The 20,178-nt window shown below is 41.8% G+C and overlaps 1 protein-coding gene across 1 annotated transcript in view; it reads left to right on the top strand.

Moving 5' to 3' along the window:
- Nucleotides 1-17,124: 17,124 nt before the first annotated feature.
- Nucleotides 17,125-20,178, top strand: part of LOC140186889 (E3 SUMO-protein ligase KIAA1586-like) — a 61,757-nt gene continuing 58,703 nt past the window's right edge. Inside the window, exon 1 of the mRNA XM_072241614.1 lies at nucleotides 17,125-17,973. Coding sequence (XP_072097715.1) covers nucleotides 17,241-17,973 — 733 coding nt within the window. The 5' untranslated portion in view covers nucleotides 17,125-17,240. The remainder of the gene's footprint in view (nucleotides 17,974-20,178) is intronic.

The raw sequence follows: 20,178 nt of genomic DNA, 5'->3' as shown, positions 1-20,178 counted from the left end.
AGAGGAGATTTATAAGGATGTTGCCTGGATTGGGAGCATACCTTATGAGAATAGGTTGAGTGAACTCGGCCTTTTCTCCTTGGAGCGATGGAGGATGAGAGGCGACCTGATAGAGGTATATAAGATGATGAGAGGCATCGATCATGTGGATAGTCAGAGGCTTTTTCCCAGGGCTGAAATGGTTGCCACAAGAGGACACAGGTTTAAGGTGCTGGGGAGCAGGTACAGAGGAGATATCAGGAGTAAGTTTTTTTTAATGCGGTGAGTGGTGTGTGTGTGGAATGGGGGGCTGGCAACAATAGTGGAGGCGGATATGATAGGGTCTTTTAAGAGACTTTTGCATAGGTACATGGAGCTTAGTAAAATAGAGGGCTATAGGTAAACCTAGTAATTTCTAAGGTAGGGACATGTTCGGTACAACTCTGTGGGCCGAAGGGCCTGTATTGTGCTGTAGGTTTTCTACGTTTCTATGTAACTGTTGTCTAGATGCTTTACCTGTCACAGCTTTATGGGAGAGTAGCAAAGAGAAAGCCACTGTTGAAAAAACTCACATGGGTAGAGTTTGCCAGACGGCATGTGGGAGACTCTGAAGTCAGCTAGAAGAAGGTTCTATGGTCTGATGAAACAAATTGAACTTTTCGGCCGTCAGACTAAACGCTATGTTTGGCATAAGACAAACACTGCATGTCACCAAAAACACACCATCCCTACCGTGAAGCATGGTGGTGGCTGCATCATGCTGTGGAGATGCTTCACCGCAGAAAGCCCTGGAAGGCTGTGAAGCTAGAGGGTAAAATGAATGCAGCGAAATACAGGGAAATCCTGGATAATAACCTAATGCGGTCTGCAAGAGAACTGCAACTTGGTGCAAGATTCGTTTTCCGGCAAGACAATGACCACTCCTCCAGCACAAAAACAAAGCTATACAGAAATAGCTTAAAAACAACAAACTTAATGTCCTGGAGTGGCCAAGTTAGAGTCTAGTCCTCAATCCAATTAAGAATTTGTGACTGGGCTTGAAAAGGGCTGTTCACTCATGATCCCCAAGCAACCTGACAGAGCTTGAACGATTTTGTAAAGAAGAATGGGGGAAAATTACAGCGTCCAGATGTGCAAAGCTGATAGAGATCTTTCCACACAGACTCAAGGCTGTAATTGCTGCCAAAGGTGCAACTACTAAATACTGACTTGAAGGGGGTGAGTAATTATGCAATCAATTATTTCGAGTTTAATAATTGTAATAAATCTAGACCAACTCATAGAACTTAGTCTTCACGTTGACACGGAAGAGTATTTTCTGTTGATCAGTATCAAAGAAAGCAAAATTATTCCACTGTGATTCAATGTTGTAAAACAATATAACATGAAAACTTCCAATGGGGGGTTGAATACTTTTTATAGGCACTGTACCCTAAAGACATCAGACCGGGGCTTAAAATCACATAATTCACCCTGTAGGATTTTGCGAATAAAATGAGGTGAGGTGTTTTATGACTTGGAAAAGCCATAGCAACTTATATATGGAACATCAGAAAACCGAACGGGAGTCAAAGCGCACTAAAAACCCTTTTTGTAATTACATCATCACGTCAGACCAGCCTCTGAAAGTGAAACAATAACTCAGTGAAGGTGAATTATGTACATTTCCAACAATCAGATTACCCTACACAGGCCTCTCCCCAAGAACTCACCAAAACCAGCATTGTGAGCTTGTCCGGAGCTTGGATGAACTGTCCGGAGCTCAGACGGACCACCTGGATCGGGTCCTACGTTGACTTTAAACAGGAGGAAAAATCCTCATAAAAATCAGCAGAGGACAGGTATCAGGAGGAAACTTACATTCCGGTGAATAATTAAAGGGATGGAGTAACAGCAGGTGACTTTGGCTCATCCGGAGGTGTGTGACGTGCTCATGGTTATGCTGTGATGCCAGGGGCTTGGTAGCAGAATCCTCCAAATCCTGATGGGCTGGTTTAAGGCAATCTACCAAAATACGTTTAGGTTTAAACATAGAAAACATAGAAAATATAGAAACATAGAAAACCTACAGCACAATACAGGCCCTTTGGCCCACAAAGTTATGCAAAACATGTCCCCACCTTAGAAATTACTAGGCTTACCCTTTATTTTAGCCCTCTATTTTTCTCCGCTCCATGTACCTATTCAAAAGTCTCTTAAAAGACCCTATCGTATCCATCTCCACCACCGTTGCTGGCAGCCCATTCCACACGCTCACCACTCTCTAAGTAAAAAACTTACTCCTGACATCTCCTCTGTACCTACTCCCCAGCACCTTAAACCTCTGTCCTCTTGTGGCAACCATTTCAGCCCTGGGAAAATGCCTCTGACTATCCACACGATCAATGCCTGTCATCATCTTATATACCTCTATCAGGTCACCTCTCATCCTCAATCACTCCAAGGAGAAAAGGCCGAGTTCGCTCAACCTATTCTCATAAGGCATGCTCCCCAATCCAGGCAACATCCTTGTAAATCTCCTCTGCACCCTTTCTATGGCTTCCACATCCTTCCTGTAGTGAGGCGACCAGTACTGCGCACAGTACTCCAAGTGTGGTCTGACCAAGATCCTATATAGCTGCAACATTACCCCTTGGCTCCTAAATTCAATTCCACAATTGATGAAGGCCAATACACCGTACGCCTTCTTAACTACAGAGTCAACCTGCGCAGCTGTTTTGAGCGTCCTATGGACTCGGACCCCAAGATCCCTCTGATCCTCCACACTGCCAAGCGTTTTACCATTAATACCATATTCTGCCATTATACTTGACCTACCAAAATGAACCACCTCATACTTATCTGGGTTGAATTCCATCTGCCACTTCTCAGCCCAGTTTTGCATCCTATCAATGTCCCACTGTAACCTCTGACAGCCCTCCAGACTATCCACAGCACCTCCAACCTTTGTGTCATCAACAAACTTACTAACCTATCCCTCCGCTTCCTCATCCAGGTCATTTATAAAAATCACGAAGAGTAAGGGTCCCAGAACAGATCCCTCAGGCACTCCACTGGTGACCGATCTCCATGCAGAATATGACCCGTCTACAACCACTCTTTGCCTTCTGTGGGCAAGCCAGTTCTGGATTCACAAAGCAATGGCCCCTTGGATCCCATGCCTCCTTACTTTTTCAATAAGCCTTGCATGGGGTACCTTGTCAAACGCCTTGCTGAAATCCATATACACTACATCTACTGCTCTTGCTTCATCAATGTGTTTAGTCACATCCTCAAAAAATTCAATCAGGCTCGTAAGGCACGACCTGCCCTTGACAAAGCCATGCTGACTATTCCTAATCATATTATACCTCTCCAAATGTTCATAAATCCTGCCTCTCAAGATCTTCTCCATCAACGTACAACCACTGAGGTAAGAGTCACTAGTCTATAGTTTCCTGGGCTATCTCTACTCCCTTTCTTGAATAAAGGAACAACATCCGCAACTCTCCAATCCTCCGGAACCTCTCCCGTCCCCATTGATGATGCAATGCTCATCGCCAGAAGCTCAGCAATCTCTTCCCTCACCTCTCACAGTAGCCTGGGGTACATCTCATCCGGTCCCGGCAACTTATCCAACTTTACTTCTCTTATCTACGACAGAAGTCTTTTCTCTCCTCCTCAAAAGGCCGTCCTCAAAAGCTGGGTGATTGTGCAAGAAGGGGACCAATGAGGGAGGCCACCAAGAGACCTATGACAACTGCGGAGGAGTTACAAGCTTCAGTAGCTGAGGTGGGAGAGACTGCGTATACAGCTGCTGCCCAGGTGCTTTGCCAGTCGCAGCTTTCTGGGAGAGTGGCAAAGAGAAAGCCACTGTTGAAAAAACTCACGTGAAATCTTCGCTGAAATTTGCCAGAAGGCATGTGGGAGACTCTGAAGTCAGCTAGAAGAAGGTTCTATGGTCTGATGAAACCAAAATTGAGCTTTTTGGCCATCAGACTAAACGCTATGTTTGGTGTAAGCCAAGCACCGCACATCATCAAAAACACCCGATCCCTACCGTGAAGCATGGTGGTGGCCGTATCGTGCTGTGGGGATGCTTCACTGCTGCAGGCCCTGGATGGCTGTGAAGCTAGAGGGTAAAATGAATGCTTCAAAATACAGGGAAATCCTGGATAAAAAACCTAATGCAGTCTGCAAGAGAACTGCAACTTGGTAGAAGATTTGTTTTCCAGCAAGAGAGTGAGCCCCAGCATAAAGCCAAAGCTGCATAGGAATGGCTTAAAAACAACAAAGTTAATGTGTTGGAGTGGCCGTCAGAGTCTAGTCCTCATTCCAATTGAGAATTTGTAGCTGAACTTTTCCCCATGCAATCTGTCAGAGCTTGAGCAGTTCTTTAAAGAAGAATGGGGAATATTGCAGTTTCCAGATGTGCAAAGCTGATGGAGACCTATCCACACAGAGTCAAAGCTGTAATTGCTGCCAAAGGTGCATCTACTAAATACTGACTGGAAACGGGTGAACACATATGCAATCAATTATGTTGTGTTTTATATTTGTCATTAATTTAGACCACTTTGTAGAGATCTGTTCTCATTTTGACATGTAAGAGTCTTTTCTGTTGATCATTGTCAAAAAAGCAAAGTTAAATCCACTGTGATTCAATGTTGTAAAACAATAAAACATGAAAACATCCAAATGGTGTGAATACTTTTTATAGGCGCTGGATATAGATTTTAGTAAGGCATTTAGCAAGATTCCCCATGGTAGGCTCTTTCAGAAAGTCACAAGGCATACAATCCATGAAAACTTGGCTACTGCATCTAGAATTAGTCGCTCACAGAAGGCATAGGTTGGTGGTAATAGGTGGCGTACATTCTGCCTGAAGGTCAGTGATTAGTGATGTTCAGCAGTGATCTGTTCTGGGACCTCTGATCCTTGAGATTTTAAAAAATATTATTATTAAATAAATGACTTGGATGAGAAAGTGGATGTGAGAATTAGTAACTGAAGATGAAGGTTGATGGTGTTGTAGATGGTGTAGAGGTTGGAATCAGTTACAATAGGATATAGACAGGATGTAGAGTTGGGTGGAGAAGTGGCTGTTGGAAATCAATCCAGAAAAATGAAGTGATACACTTAGTGTAGATGATTGAACTTGAAGACAGAGTACAAAGTTGATTACAGGATCCTTAGCAATATGGAGGGACAGAGGGATCTTGGGGTCCAAATCAATAGATCCCACAAATATGCCATGCAAGTTGATGGGGTGGTTATGAAGTTGTCTGATTTGCTGACCTTTGGTATTCAGGGATTGAGTTCTAGAACCACAAGGTGCTGTTGCAGACCTGTAAAACCGTAGTTACACCACACTTGGAGTATTATGTTCAGTTCTAGTAGCCTCACTATAGGAAGAATATGCAAGCTTTAGAGAGGGTGCAGAGGAGATGTACCAGGATGCTGTCTGGATTAGAAAGTGTGTCTTATGAGGAAAGTTTAACAAGCCAGGGCTTTTCTCTTTTGATGTGCTGGAGAATGAGAAGTGACTTGGTAGATGTGTATAAGATTGAGACATACAGATAGTGGTCAGCAAACACCTGTTTTCCCAGGGTGGCAATGCCCAATACACTTAAGGAAGTATGGGGTGGTGGGAATGTCAGAGTTAGGATTTTTACAGTGTGGAATGCACTACTGGGGCTGTTGATAGCAGCTGATACAATAGGGCCATTTAAAAGACTCCTGGGTATAAGACTCATGAATGTAAGAAAAATGGAGGCTTATGGGTTGTGTAGGAGGAGGGTTAGATTGATTGTGGAATATGTTTATATCAGTTGGCATAACACTGTGGGCAAAAGAGCACATAATGTGTTGTATTGTACTATGCTCTGTCACAGTAATCTCATGTAATTTAACAAGTGTTATTACTTTTATACACAGCATCCCAAATGCAAGTATGCTGCCTTTACTGCCATAGCTATTTATGCAAACATGTTCAGGGTGAGATGGGCTTGCAGCCCAAAATCTTATGAACATCAGCGCTCCCAAGGCTCCTGCCATTTTCCTGTATATTCCCTCTTAGATTTGACATGCTGAAGTACAATCTGTCACACTAGTCTGGATTAAACTTCATCTGCCATTCTCTGCCTCATCGGTATGCTGCTGGAATCTTCGAAAACTCTCAAAAGGTGTTTGGAGGTCTAGCTGCATTTCTGTGATGACTTGGGGGGATAAAAGAATAGTATGATTCTACTACTTCTGACAACTGTGGAGGATCAACCATAACATGGAGAGGAGCTCACGGGTAGATCAGATCAGGAAATGACAAGACAGCTTTTGAGGCTTATTGGTAAGATGCAACATCATGGTCATCTCAGAAAGAACAATTATTTTAAATTTCCTATTGCTCTATTTAATTTAAGCTTCTTCAATTACCCCAGCAGGACTTTACCTCATGACACTGACTGAACAAGGAGTTCAGTTTTCTGCATTTGTTTTGAACTAGAACAATGATTTTAATTTGCAATAATGAATCAGGATTTTTGAGTAAGAATGAAAACTCTGCAGGGATTTGTAAACATGGGCTGGTGCCAGACCACAGTGAGGCCCATCTCATGAAATCCTACACACATTCCTGCTCTTGTACGTATGCTCAGTGTGTCGCCAATCCTAAAGGCATTGATGTGGCACATGCTAGGTAACAGTGGGCTGAAAATGATTCCAATGCAGTTAGTCCATCCTCTGCTGCTGTTTCATTTGCAAGTGAGTGGAACTGGTGTATTTGTGTACTGGTATACTGTAAATGGATATGCGATAGTCTGCTTCTTAGTGTGTGGACAAACTGTGATCACATTGGAATGGAGAGGCTGGACTTTGATAATTACACTAATTAGAACAACGCGTCTGAAGCTTAATCTTGATGTAATATGCATATAGATCAATCGTTCTGTCTTAAAAATAAATCTCAAACTTTTTTGATGCATAAAGTCTAGCCCTTCATGAGGTTATGAAAGCAAATTGGTGATAAAAATCAGGTTTCCATATAACCATATAACAATTACAGCATGGAAACAGGCCATCTCGGCCCTTCTAGTCCGTGCTGAACTCTTACCCTCACCTGGTCCCATCTACCTACACTCAGCCCATAACCCTCCATTCCTTTCCTGTCCATATATCTATCCAATTTAACTTTAAACGACAACATCGAACCTGCCTCAACCACTTCTGCTGGAAGCTCGTTCCACACAGCTACCACTCTGAGTAAAGAAGTTCCCCCTCATGTTACCCCTAAACTTTTGCCCTTTAACTCTCAACTCATGTCCTCTTGTTTGAATCTCCCCCACTCTCAATGGAAAAAGCCTATCCACGTTAACTCTATCTATCCCCCTCATAATTTTAAATACCTCTATCAAGTTCCCCCTCAATCTTCTACGTTCCAAAGAATAAAAACCCAACTTGTTCAACCTTTCTCTGTATCTTAGGTGATGAAACCCAGGTAACATTCTAGTAAATCTTCTCTGTACTCTCTCTATTTTGTTGACATCTTTCCTATAATTCGGTGACCAAAACTGTACACAATACTCCAAATTTGGCCTCACCAATGCCTTGTACAATTTCAACATTACATCCCAACTCCTGTACTCAATGCTCTGATTTATAAAGGCAAGCATACCAAAAGCTTTCTTCACCACCCTATCCACATGAGATTCCACCTTCAGGGAACTATGTACCATTATCCCTAGATCCCTCTGTTCTACTGCATTCTTCAATGCCCTACCATTTACCATGTATGTCCTATTTTGATTAGACCTACCAAAATGTAGCACCTCACATTTATCAGCATTAAACTCCATCTGCCATCTTTCAGCCCACTCTCCTAACTGGCCTAAATCTCTCTGCAATCTCTCAGTTAATTTTAATTTCCTAGAATAGATGAATAACACTAATTTCCACTTAAATTTGATTTCTGATTTTTGTAGCACCAAAATTTATTTTTGGTAATAGTTCCTGCAACCTTATGATGGAACCTTGTTTAAGTCTAAGTCCGCCATGTGCAGCAATGCAAGGGGATAGTACAGCAAGCTATGGTAGCAAGGAGCAATGTCAGTGGCTTATCATAGGGTTAGTACCTATGTAAAGGCTTAGCTGTGTCATTGTGGAACAGGAAAGGAACAATATACTGCTTTAATTGGGAATCTCAGCATGTCTACCTGAGCAGGAGAGTCATGGAATGAATAGGCATGTCTTTAAAACAAGCAACATCATGCAAAGTATATTCCATGATGTTTTACATAATTCATTTGCATATTTCCTGGTAAATGAACAAACTCAGTCAAAGCAAAACCTGATATTTTACACTACATTAAAGGTTGTTGTATTCAAAACTTCTGGAGAATGCTGAAAACCACAAGTGACTAGAATAAATTTAGTATGAAATTTAGTCATACCAATATGCGCAAATATAGAACTGTAGCCAAGATTCCTGATTTTTTTGTTATTGAGGCCATTACATTGCTGCTTTCTATTAACAGTGATACAACTAAATCTAGTTCATGGATAGTTCTGTGTTAAGTAGCTGACAGTCATTTGCTCGCAAACACGAGGAATTCTGCAGATACTGGAAATTCAAGCCACACACATCAAAGTTGCTGGTGAACGCAGCAGGCCAGGCAGCATCTCTGACGAAGGGTCTCATCCTGAAACGTCGACTGTACCTCTTCCTAGAGATGCTGCCTGGCCTGCTGCGTTCACCACCAACTTTGATGTGTCTGACAGTCATTTGCTGCTCAGGCTTGCTATTCCCTTTATCCATGCACGGAGATCTAGATAACCCAGTTTCAGCTGTTGCTTTAATTTCATTGACTTTCATTACCACAGTCTTGTCAATCTACAACCTCATAGTGTTCCATTTGCTAAAAAGGTAAAGTCTCATTTTGACAGCCTGTGGTTCCAAAGTTTAAGACAAGCAACAAGAGCAATTTCATGGACAATGATAAATGGCAAGAATTCAGAGTCTGGAATTTCATTCTGACAGTGAGAAACTGGGATTACATAGTATCAATGCCACAAACTGGTGGTAAACACATAGACTTCTGAACTTTCAGGAGATGTTTGTGGACGATTGCACTATGTTATATTCCACTTGAAACTCCTTTTCTCAATAGTCTATTCAGGTACCTGAAGTATCATGTACAATGATCCAGTGAGGCCACAACTGAATTTCTATTCACTTGTAAGCTTTAGTCTTCTTATCTAAGAAAGGATGAACAATTAATGCAGACAGTCAAAAGATACTTCACTGGGCTAGTTCCTGGGATGAGAGTGTTACTTTATCATGAGCATGTAAATTAAGTTTATAGTCTTTAGAGCTTACAAGGAGAAGGGGTGATCAGAATCAGAATCAGGTTTATTATCGTTGGCAGGTGTTGTGAAATTCGTTAACTTAGTAGCTGCAGTACAATGCATACATGATAATATAGAAAATAAATCATTAAATCAATTACAGTAAATATATATAAAATAGATTAAAACAATGCAAAAACACAAGTAATATATATTTAAAAAGTAAGGTAGAGCAATCGGTTCAATGCCCATTTCGGAATCATATGCTAGAGGGGAAGAAGCTGTTCCTAAGTCGCTGAGTGTGTGCCTTCAGGCTTCTGTACATCCTACCTGATGGTAACAGTGAGAAAAGGGCCAACCCTGGGTGACGGGGGCTCTTAGTAATGAATATCATCTTTCTGATGCACTGCTCCTTGAAGATGATTTGGGTACTATGGATGCAAGATATCTTATTGAAATATACAAGATCCTTCAGATGCAAGGCAGGTGGATTGTAATATTTCCACTAGCAGAGAACCTTGAATTAGATGACACTGCTAGGGCCTTCTATTGCTACATTTTTTTTTGCATTCTTATTAGCTCACCTGATTTGCAGAGTTCAGCAGTTAAGTTACCAAAACCTATTTTTTATCTGTAGGTAAACTACAATTCTTTTAGAATTTTTAATCTGGTTTGGAATGCATAATACATTTATTCTCTCCCTCCATTTTAAGCCAGTGCAAGAATAGGTCAAGATGGATCTATAATTAATATAAAAAAACTCTGTGGGCACATGGAAATATGAAATGGTTAATACTTGTAATCTGAAACTTGCAGTTGGGAGCCAGTTACATTCATCTCATTGGTCGAATTTGAGAGGGAAATAGAAAATGTCCCACTTACATTTGGGCCTGCCATTGCACAATGAATTAATTTCAACAGCAATGTGAGGCTTTCTTCCATTGGTTAAGAGCCTTTGTAAACCACAAAACATATTTTCAGATGAAAATTACTAACATAGTTTGAAATTATTAATTGTATAACATTTTTGTCTAAATTAGTGTAGCAGATTTTTACGTACAGCTTTGATACAGTTTGCGGAAACAATCACAAAACCAGTCCAATGGCAATAGAACAAAAATTGATTTTCCAAGTGATTCATTGACAGTGACACACTGTAATGTTCCAGAGCAGGGAGGAAGGTGGGCTGTATAGGGAGTATGGGAAAGGTGACAAAGAGGACTGGATGTAGATCAGAAGGATGGGGAAGCAGGCCTGTGTAGACACAGTAGAAATTGGGGAAAGAAAACAACATTCCTCCCACTAGTTGTAGATCACCTTGGCAGAATGTAAGGTACTGTTCCTCCACATTGTGCTGACCTTTCCCTGGCAGTAGAAAAGGCTGAGGATGTAGGGACAAGTGTGAGATTCTGGTTCTGAATCTGAATGAGAAGGTAAATCGAAATGGAATGGAGTTGGGACTTTGACATGACCATTCTGGATGTCCATACTTACTTAGGTTCCAGCACTGGTAGCCTTTGTATTCTCAAATCACCCTCCTAGTGGTCTCCCCCTTCACCCTCCCCTCCACCCTGCCTGCCTCCGGTCTCCCACTCTACCCATAGCTCACCCCTACTTGACTACATAAACCTGTCATCCTTCATTCCTTCTTGGTTCACCAATCACCTACTGGTCTCTATCTCGTTGTTCTCTCTCTCTGTTTTTTATGCTGGCTGTCTTCTCTCTCCAATCTTTCCTGATGCAAGGTCTTGACCAGAAGCATCGCTGATTGCCTCCCCACCCCCCAAAACAAAGCTGCTCAACCTACTGAGTCCTTCTAGCAAGTATTTTCTAGCTCCATATCTCCTGACTCTTGTTCTTTGTTGGCTTCCCAATCAGAGCAACTCACGTCCCTCCACTGATGTCACTGAGGGCACAGCCTAAGGATACGGGGGGTGTCCATTCATAACGGAGAGTCAGAGAAATTTCTTTAGCCAGAGGGTGGTGAATTTGTGGAATTTGTTGCCATGTGCAGCTGTGGAGGCCAGGTCGTTGGGTGTATTTAAGGCAGAGATTGATAGGTTCTTGATTGAACATGGCATCAAAGGTTACGGGGAGAAGGCCAGAAAGTGGGGTTGAGGAAGAAAAAAATAAAGGATCAGCCATGATTGAATGGTGGAGCAGACTCGATGGGCCAAATGGCCTAATTCTGCTCCTATTCTTATGGTCTTATGACCTTATTACTTCTGTGTTACCAGGCGCAGCGATCTGATTTAGTTACTGACAAGAGAATGATTCAGGGATATGATGTGAATGCTCTGACTGTGGTCTCAATTGAGTGATCACTTTTTCTCTTTATTGTGCCATAATTTTAAATGCAATTTTCAAGTCTCTCACTTTTCCCCCTTGTAAAAACATTCTCACTGCGGCACCTTAGTGGACTTAATTTTACAACCATACAACTATATTTTGATAAATCAGTGTTGTTTGAACTCTGCAGCTGCAATGTCCTTTCCATAAACAGGCATCCATTCTAACTGAGACAGTAATTATTTATTTGTACTGTGAGTATCATGCCAAAAGCATCTTTCATTTGCTTCCTTTCCATTTATCTTCCTAAAATATATCTTGTGTACTTTTCCGTATTGACTGCATGAACACTTGAAGCCTTTTGCAGCCTCCCTTACTGTTTTCTAACTATTCTTATTTTAGATGCATATAAAGTCACTGGCATGCACTTGTTCTGAACCAAGCAGCGTTCTTTCATCCTAACCTTTGGACTTCTGTAAAGCCTTGAAATTTTGATCAGTGCTTCAGCGTTTCTGAATCTTCATACAAATCATTAAAGAGATATCTTGTCTGGTCCTTCTGAAAATCTATAAGTTCCACAATTATGTCAGTCTCTATGCTTAGACAATCTGTCATTATTTCAGCAGAATAAGGAAAGATGATTATCAGACCAATCATGAACATGGGCTAGAGTATTTGTGAAACTCACCATGACCAACTCTGTAAGCATCACTACTGTGCTTGTGTGTGCATGTCTTTCATTAATAAACCAAGTGGGTCATACCACCCAATGAATCAGATGTTCCAAATGTGTTAAAATTTTCCAGCCAGACATGAATTTTTAATTATGCTCTTCACTTTGCTTCCTTACGTATTCAGACATTTCACTTGCATCTTTCAAACCCTGCTCCTTCCCCTTCCCCCAAAGCTCCTGATTTTTCAAAATATTCATTTGCAATCTCTTCAGTAGTCAGATCTTGTTCATTCACCAATGGTGTGAGTGAATAACTAACTAGAGCTGAGGAGTTAATTGTGGTTATGACCCATGGGACCTCAGGTGAATAAATGGATAATGTAAATATAATTAGGCTTCTAAGATGGTATTTATCAGTCATTTTGGTTTGTCTAGCAGGTTTTATTTGCGTCTGTGATATTTAACAATGATGTGATGTGTCATAATCTCAAACTAAAGGCCAGAACATTATTTCTCATTGCCCTTTATCTGATACCCCAGAGAAAATAACACGTCATTTATCATCACTCAGTACAACGTTATACAAAGTATGTTCAGTATGAGACTGCTTGGAGTGTGGACCAAATATCAGTGCAGTGCAGCTTACGTCCTAGGGAAATGTCGTAAGCTTGTTGTCACTGGTGATTAATTGCTAGACTGATAAACATTTCTGCAAGTTATTTGTATAAGGAAATTCTTATAATTCTTAGCCATGCAGAAGTAAGAGAAAGAAAAATGTTAGCAGATTAAATTAACTTTTTTTTCAGTATAGGACTGCTTACATTTGGTCTTGCATCTGTGGACACTAATCCTACTTGTTGCAACTGGAAGGAGCTTGCTGCAGCCTCCCTTGCCCCATCCATCATAGGACCTTTGCTATATCAACACATACCTTTGCTGCACCAGATACATAGTGTGAACATGTACTCCCAATGCTTGTTGTGCCAATACATTCTTGCACTCTGTTTGCAAATGGTCTGGACCGTATTCAGGAATTCTTCTTCAAATCTGGATGAGCATGCTGCAATTGTTACTGACTTCATTACAAGCTGTGTGGGTGATTGTGTGCCTACAAAGTTTGCTGTACATTCCCAAACCAAAAACTCTGGATGAACCAGGAGGTATGTCGTCTGCTGAAAGCTAGATCTGTGGCCTTCAAGGCTGGCAACCCAGGTCTGTACCAGAAAATCAGGTATGAATTGTGGAATGCTATTTCAAGGGTGAAGACACAAATTTGAACGAGGTTGGAGGCAACATCGGATGTACAACTATGGCTCAGCAGTTAATACCATCATTCCTACAATCCTGGTTGAGAAGTTACAGAACCTGGGCCTCTGTACCTCCGTCTGCAATTGGATCCTCGACTCCATAACAATCTGTGCGGATTGGTGATAATATCTCCTGCTCACTGATGATCAACACTGGTGAACCTCAGGGATGCGTGCCTAGCGCACTGCTCTACTCTCTCTATACCCATGACTGTGTGGCTAGCTTGCTCACTTTAGGTCGCATCTGGAAATTCCAGTTGGTGGACAATTTCCTTCCACGCCACTCTGATATTTTGGGAAATCATGTACCCGGCAGGTTACAGCAGTGGTCTGCCTTTGCCTACTGCTGAGATCACCAGCTCTTGCAGTGGACGACCAGGACGTCTTAGTGGCTTGTCGTGCTCTTAGCGCTCCACAACGCCTGCTGGCTTACCTTCTTGACCGTTGGACCATTAATCGGTCTCCTCCGCTCCATCTGCCAGGGCCAGACCTCACACGCTGGGACAGGCAGATCCCCTACCTCACCGAGGATCGAATACCCATCGGCTACCCTCACCTGGTTTGGCCCGTCTGCCGAGACGGTTTACCGGGGTGTGGCCGCTGCGTGTGCTACAGCTACTTGGAGCCACAGGTGAGAGCTGAGCGCCAGGTGGGGACCAATGGTGGTCGAGCTGCCCTGAAAAAGGGCATGGCAGGCCCCCCCACCAGAGGTGCTACCCCTCCCTGGGCACACCATACACCTCTGTGTGTCTAGGCATAGCTCAAATATCATTAAGTTTGCTGATGATACAGCGATTGTCGGTAGAATCTCAGGTGGTGATGAGAGCAGGGGTGCAGTGCTGTAGGAGCTCACCGGAACACCGCTCCAGCACCTCTGTAAAAAAAAAATAAAATAAATAAGCAGGGAATTTAACAGCGGCTGCATATTAAATAGAGGGAATTTTACAGAAGCTGGGGTATGGGAGGGGGGTGGTGGCCGGTGGGGAAAATACCACTAATAACATTAGCATATTTGATCGTTTTTGGTGAAATCCTGGAGCTGTGACTGTTTTTTATTTAGGTATTTGTGGAATTCCTCCTCGCTCGACCCGTTGTTTTCCCAACATACCCTGCTGTAGCCTCCTGCCATTTCACAGATCCTCAGTCTCTCCCCAGCACTCGTTAATAGTAAGGCTACATCTGTGGTGGTCCATGGATTACTTGCTAATACAAAAGTAAATTTTTCTCACTAACAACCCTATGGCTTCTAAGCAAGCAACGGGGAGGAGAAGATGGCGGCACGACACAGCTTGCAGCAGCCACTCCAGTGATGATGTCTGTTATTTGTCAAGTAGGGTGCCGTGCACAATCCTGATTTGATGGAGACGGATGTGAGAGCATGGAGGAACATCTGGTGAAACTTCTGAAATGCCTGCTTCACTGCTGCTGCTACTGTGTGGTCCAGAATCTCGGGGGGGGGGGAAGACCCCGAGTCCTCGGCTTTGCTTATTGCTTGGTGGCCGGGGCGGGGTCAAAGCGTTTGGCAGAGGATGGTGCTCAGAGTCTGTGTCGGAGGGGCTGGTCGGAGGCTTGAGGTTTTTGGACGGACTCAGAGAGTTTTTGGACGGACTCAGAGAGTTTTTGGACGGACTCAGAGTCCCCTGCAGTCGGTTGTTTCCAATGGTGCTGCATCGGCAAGTTTGCAGCGCTTGGAGGTTCATGGCAGGGAGAGTTTCTCCCTTCTGCCGCCTGCGTGAGATGATGAGGCTATTGGAACTTTGAGACTTCTTTTTACCATGCCCATGTTCTGCTCTTTATCAAATTATGGTATTGCTTTGCAATGTTGTAACTATATGTTATAATTATGTGGTTTTGTAAGTTTTAGTCTTGGGTTGTCCTGTGTTTTCTTGTGATATCATTCTGGAGGAACGTTGTATCATTTTTTAATGCACATACTTCTAAATGACAATAAATGAGGACTGAGTGTCCTCATAATCTAATCTAAATCTAAATCTAACTTTTTTCTTTCATAAACAAGCTGAGGAGTGTAACAAGAATAACGTACAAGAGACTGATAACAGTAAAAGTGACAAAAGCTGTGTTTCGCCTGCTTCTAGTTCAAATTTTCTAACCGGGTCCAAATGCAGTTCTGAAAGTAATGGTCCTGTGAAGTCAGGCTTGTATCTCTGTTCGGATGTTTGGACTGAAGAAATGTGGAAGATAAAGAAGGAAACATCCCTGGTTAGGCTTCAAGGATGATAAACTTGGGTGTAAAGTATGTGTAGTTGCAAACAAAAGCAATCTGACACTTTTTACTTCTAAGGGTTTGAGGCTGTCAAATGAATGGCAGATGAACCAAGTATCCTATTATGGAGCCGTTCGACATACATGCTTGAAGTCTCTCAGAAAAAAAATTGTTGATCACAAACTATCAAAAGCTCACACTGCTGCTCTAAGTGTTGAAAATATAGTCAGTGAAGATGCTCTTGGAAAATTATGTGACACTATGAATGCTTCGCATCTAAGGGCAACTTGTTCAATTTTTCATTCTGCATATTATTTAGCTCAGAATGACAGACCATACTCTGATCACTTTGGCTTATTGGAACTTCAAAAAAATAATGGTATTGACATTGGAATTGGACTGCATTCCCGCACTAGTGCTACAGAGATAATTAATCAGGTAGCCATTAATATGAAAAAGAAAATTTGCCAGCATATCAAGCAGATAAATGGCAAATTTTCTGTTCTCATTGATGAATCAACAAGCCTGAGCATTAAGACCGCACCAATAGTTTATTTGAAATGTGGAAGTGATCAGGAAGGTGATCCCCATTTTATGTTTTTAGATCTAATTGAACTGCCTGATCAGAAAGCTGCAACTATTGCTAAGAATCTATTGAACTATCTCAATAACCATGGGTTTGATGACTCTTACTTGAAACAGAACCTTGTAGCATTTGCTAGTGATGGGGCGAGCATAATGCTTGGTGTTAAATCTGGTGTTGCTACAATTCTCAAGGAACATTACCCTGATGTGATAATTTGGCACTGTCTTAAATCACAGATTAGAACTTGCAGTAGGTGATTTGGTGAGAGAAGTTCATGGAATAAATCATTTTCAATCATTTATGGAAAAATTGTACTCTGTTTACAGTAGATCACCTCTAAATCAAAAGGAACTGTCTGAATGTGCCTCTCAACTAGAACAACAAATTTGCAAAATAGGCCGTGTTCTGGGCACCAGGTGGGTAGCTACCTTGTTTCGAACAGTTTCAGCAGTGTGGCAAAATTACGAAGCACTGTGTTTTCATTTTGAAAAAGCAATGAAGGATGAAACAAGATCTGGGAGTGACAGAAAAATCTTTGAAGGTCTGTTGAAAAGACTCTCTTCAGAACAGTTTCTATTGGACTTAGCTCTAATGTATGACACGTTGCATGAGCAACACACATCAAAGTTGCTGGTGAACACAGCAGGCCAGGCAGCATCTCTAGGAAGAGGTACAGTCGACATTTCAGGCCGAGACCTAGAGATGCTGCCTGGCCTGCTGTGTTCACCAGCAGCTTTGATGTGTGTGGCTTGAATTTCCAGCATCTGCAGAATTCCTCGTGTACACGTTGCATGAACTTGGTTTACTGTCAAAGTGTTTACAGAAACGCACTACTACGATTGTTTATGCAGACAAACTGATCCAATGGAGCATAAGATCACCACATGGACTGAAAGAGCAACCTGGTACAAAAAAGCTCTAGAAGCTCAAGAGGCAGTTGAAAAGGCGAAGTTTGGAGAAATTACCTTAAAAAGCAACAACAAAATTGTCTCCATTAATTATCTACAGTTTCTTACTAGTCTTATAAACAATTTGCAGCACTGTATGTTCACGGCAACATCCTTGAAAGGTTCTCAAACTCCTAAACCTCAAAGTATGTATAAATCCCTGCTAAATGAAATGTGTGTACTTGATAAAGATATCTGGCCGACTGAACTACTGCCTAATTATGGAGAAGCTGCAATATCATCTCTCTGTAAGAGGTTTAAGCTTTCTTCTTCCTCTGTAATAAGTGCCTTCAGAGGTTATGTGGAGAATCGTAGACGCCGCATCCCCCAAGATTTACGCCCATTACTGAGCTGCTCACAAGTTATTCCGATTAGTACTGCTGAGCGTGAGAGAGGATTCAGTCACATGAAATTGAGAATATCAACAACACACTCAAGAATTCTCATAAATCATGTATCAGCGCTTATGTTTGTTAAACTACATGGACCTCCTCTAGTTCAGTGGAATCCTGAGCTGTATGTCACATCATGGCTGCGGTACCACAGATCAGCAGATGACACCAGGACAAGAGTTGCTTCAGACCCCCGAACACGTATTACGCCTGACCCTTTGTGGAAAATATTGAGAAACTTCTCAATGGTGGCATCTGGTAAGTAGGTAATTGCTTTTAAGTTGGTAAAATACACGATTACCATCTTTTTCTTTACTTGCTTGATAATTATATTTTATGATAATTAGTGAGTGCAACCGTGCAACTTTGTCATATTATTAAATTAAGTATTATATGTTTTATTGTGCCAGTTATACACTGAAATGTGGTGATAGGCTATAATCTTGTTAATGTCTTAACTATCACTGTATTTCTGTGGAACTCTGGAATTCATATATTTCTTTCATCTTGGTTTAGTGCTTGTCATTATAAGAAGCCCTATTCATATATATATGTCACACTAATTTGTGTACCTACTCATTACATGAATGGGACAAGGAAGTTGCCCAGTACATGAAATGAGCAGGTACACAAATTGGGTGTGACATACGAGGGGTGATTGATAAGTTCGTGGCCGAAGGTGGAAGGAGTCAATTTTAGAAAACCTAGCAATTTTCAATTATCTGAAACAGAAATACCACAAAAGTTATTAACTTCAAACTTTCTGCATAATCACTCAAAGGGTTGAACTGCACATGTATGTAACGAGAGCTGTATAACCTTAGGCCATGAACTTATCAATCACCCCTCATATATAGTGAGAGGATATAGGGAGGGGCAAGCTTTTTGTCAGCTCCGGCACCTAAAAAATTAGCACTGCACCCCTGGATGAGAGGGAGCATAGGAGCGAGATATGCCAACTAGTGGAGTGGTGTCGCAGTGACAACCTGGCACTCAATGTCAGTAAGATGAAAGAGCCGATTGTGGACTTCAGGAAGGGTAAGGTGAAGGAACACATACCAATCCTCATAGAGGGATCAGAAGTGGAGAGAGTGAGCAGTTTCAAGTTTCTGGGTGTCAAGATCTCTGAGGACCTAACCTGGTCCCAACATATCGATGCAGTTATAATGAAGGCAAGGCAGCAACAATACATTAGGAGTTTGAAGAGATTTGGTATGTCAGCAAAAACACTCAAAAACTTCCATAGACATACCATGGAGATCTGTCTGACAGGCTGCATCATTGTCTAGTATGGGGGGGTGGGGGGCTACTGCACAGGCCCAAAAGAAGCTGCAGGGGGTCGTAAATTTAGTCGGCTCCATCTTGGGCACTAACCTACAAAGTACCCAGGACATTTTTAGGGAGTGGTGTCTCAGAAAGGCAGCGTCCATTATAAAGGACGTCCAGCACCCAGGCCATGCCCTTTTCTCACTGTTACCATCAGGTAGGAGATACAGAAGCCTAAAGGCACACACTCAACGATTCAGGGACAGCTTCTTCCCCTCTGCCATCCGATTCCTAAATGGACATTGAACCGTGAACACTACCTCACTTTTTTTTAATATACAGTATTTCTGTTTTTGCATGATTTTTAATCTATTCAATATACCAATACTGCAATTGACCGATTGTTTTCTGTTCTGTATTATGTATTGCACTGAACTGCTGTTGCTAAGTTAACAAATTTCATGACACATACCGGTGATGATAAACGTGTTTCTGATTCTGATTCTGAAATGTTCCTCACAATTGTGAATACAGCATCCTGATTTGATTCCTCAAGGCAAGTTTGTGTGAAATTCCAATGTTTCCCAATGCTAAAGTTGAAGAGCATGACTGGATCACGTGGTTTTACATATGGTTTTATTTCTCAAATTAAAAGGGCATTGTCACACAGAGCTGACCACAGTTTTGATAAAAATGTGATATTTCCCTTGTCTTGCCAAAGTATAAAACTTGCGTAAGTACATAGACAACATAGTGCACAGAAGAGCTATTTGGTCTAATTAGCATTTATCATATTTTTTTCCCTGAATTTATGAAGTAACCCTACTGTTTACATCTGTGGGTGATCACTGTGTTATGAGGGTTGTGTTCCTACAAAAACAGCTTATATCATGATTTTCAATATCACAAATTATCTATCTAGTGGTCGTGGTCAATCATCTCAACTTCAAGACATTGCTGAACTGTTCTAAGTCCAATAATCTTTACTTTCCTTCCTTTCGATGTGAAATGAGAATATTTTTACTCATGTCCACGCAGCAGTGAATCTTCCCAGTGGACCTGACATTTTCGATGACCTTCAATCATGAAGAATGTGTCTCCTGTTCTTCACAAGTCTATCAAGTTCTCACACTCCATCTGGGAGCACTCTTACACTCCCTTCCAATATTGCAATATCCACCCATTCATTAGCAAAGC

This window comes from Mobula birostris, chromosome 23 (genome assembly GCF_030028105.1).
Source record: "Mobula birostris isolate sMobBir1 chromosome 23, sMobBir1.hap1, whole genome shotgun sequence".
Lineage (NCBI taxonomy): Eukaryota > Metazoa > Chordata > Chondrichthyes > Myliobatiformes > Myliobatidae > Mobula > Mobula birostris.
The sequence above is the reverse complement of the archived record's forward strand: the minus strand, read 5'-3'. Positions and strand labels throughout refer to the sequence as shown.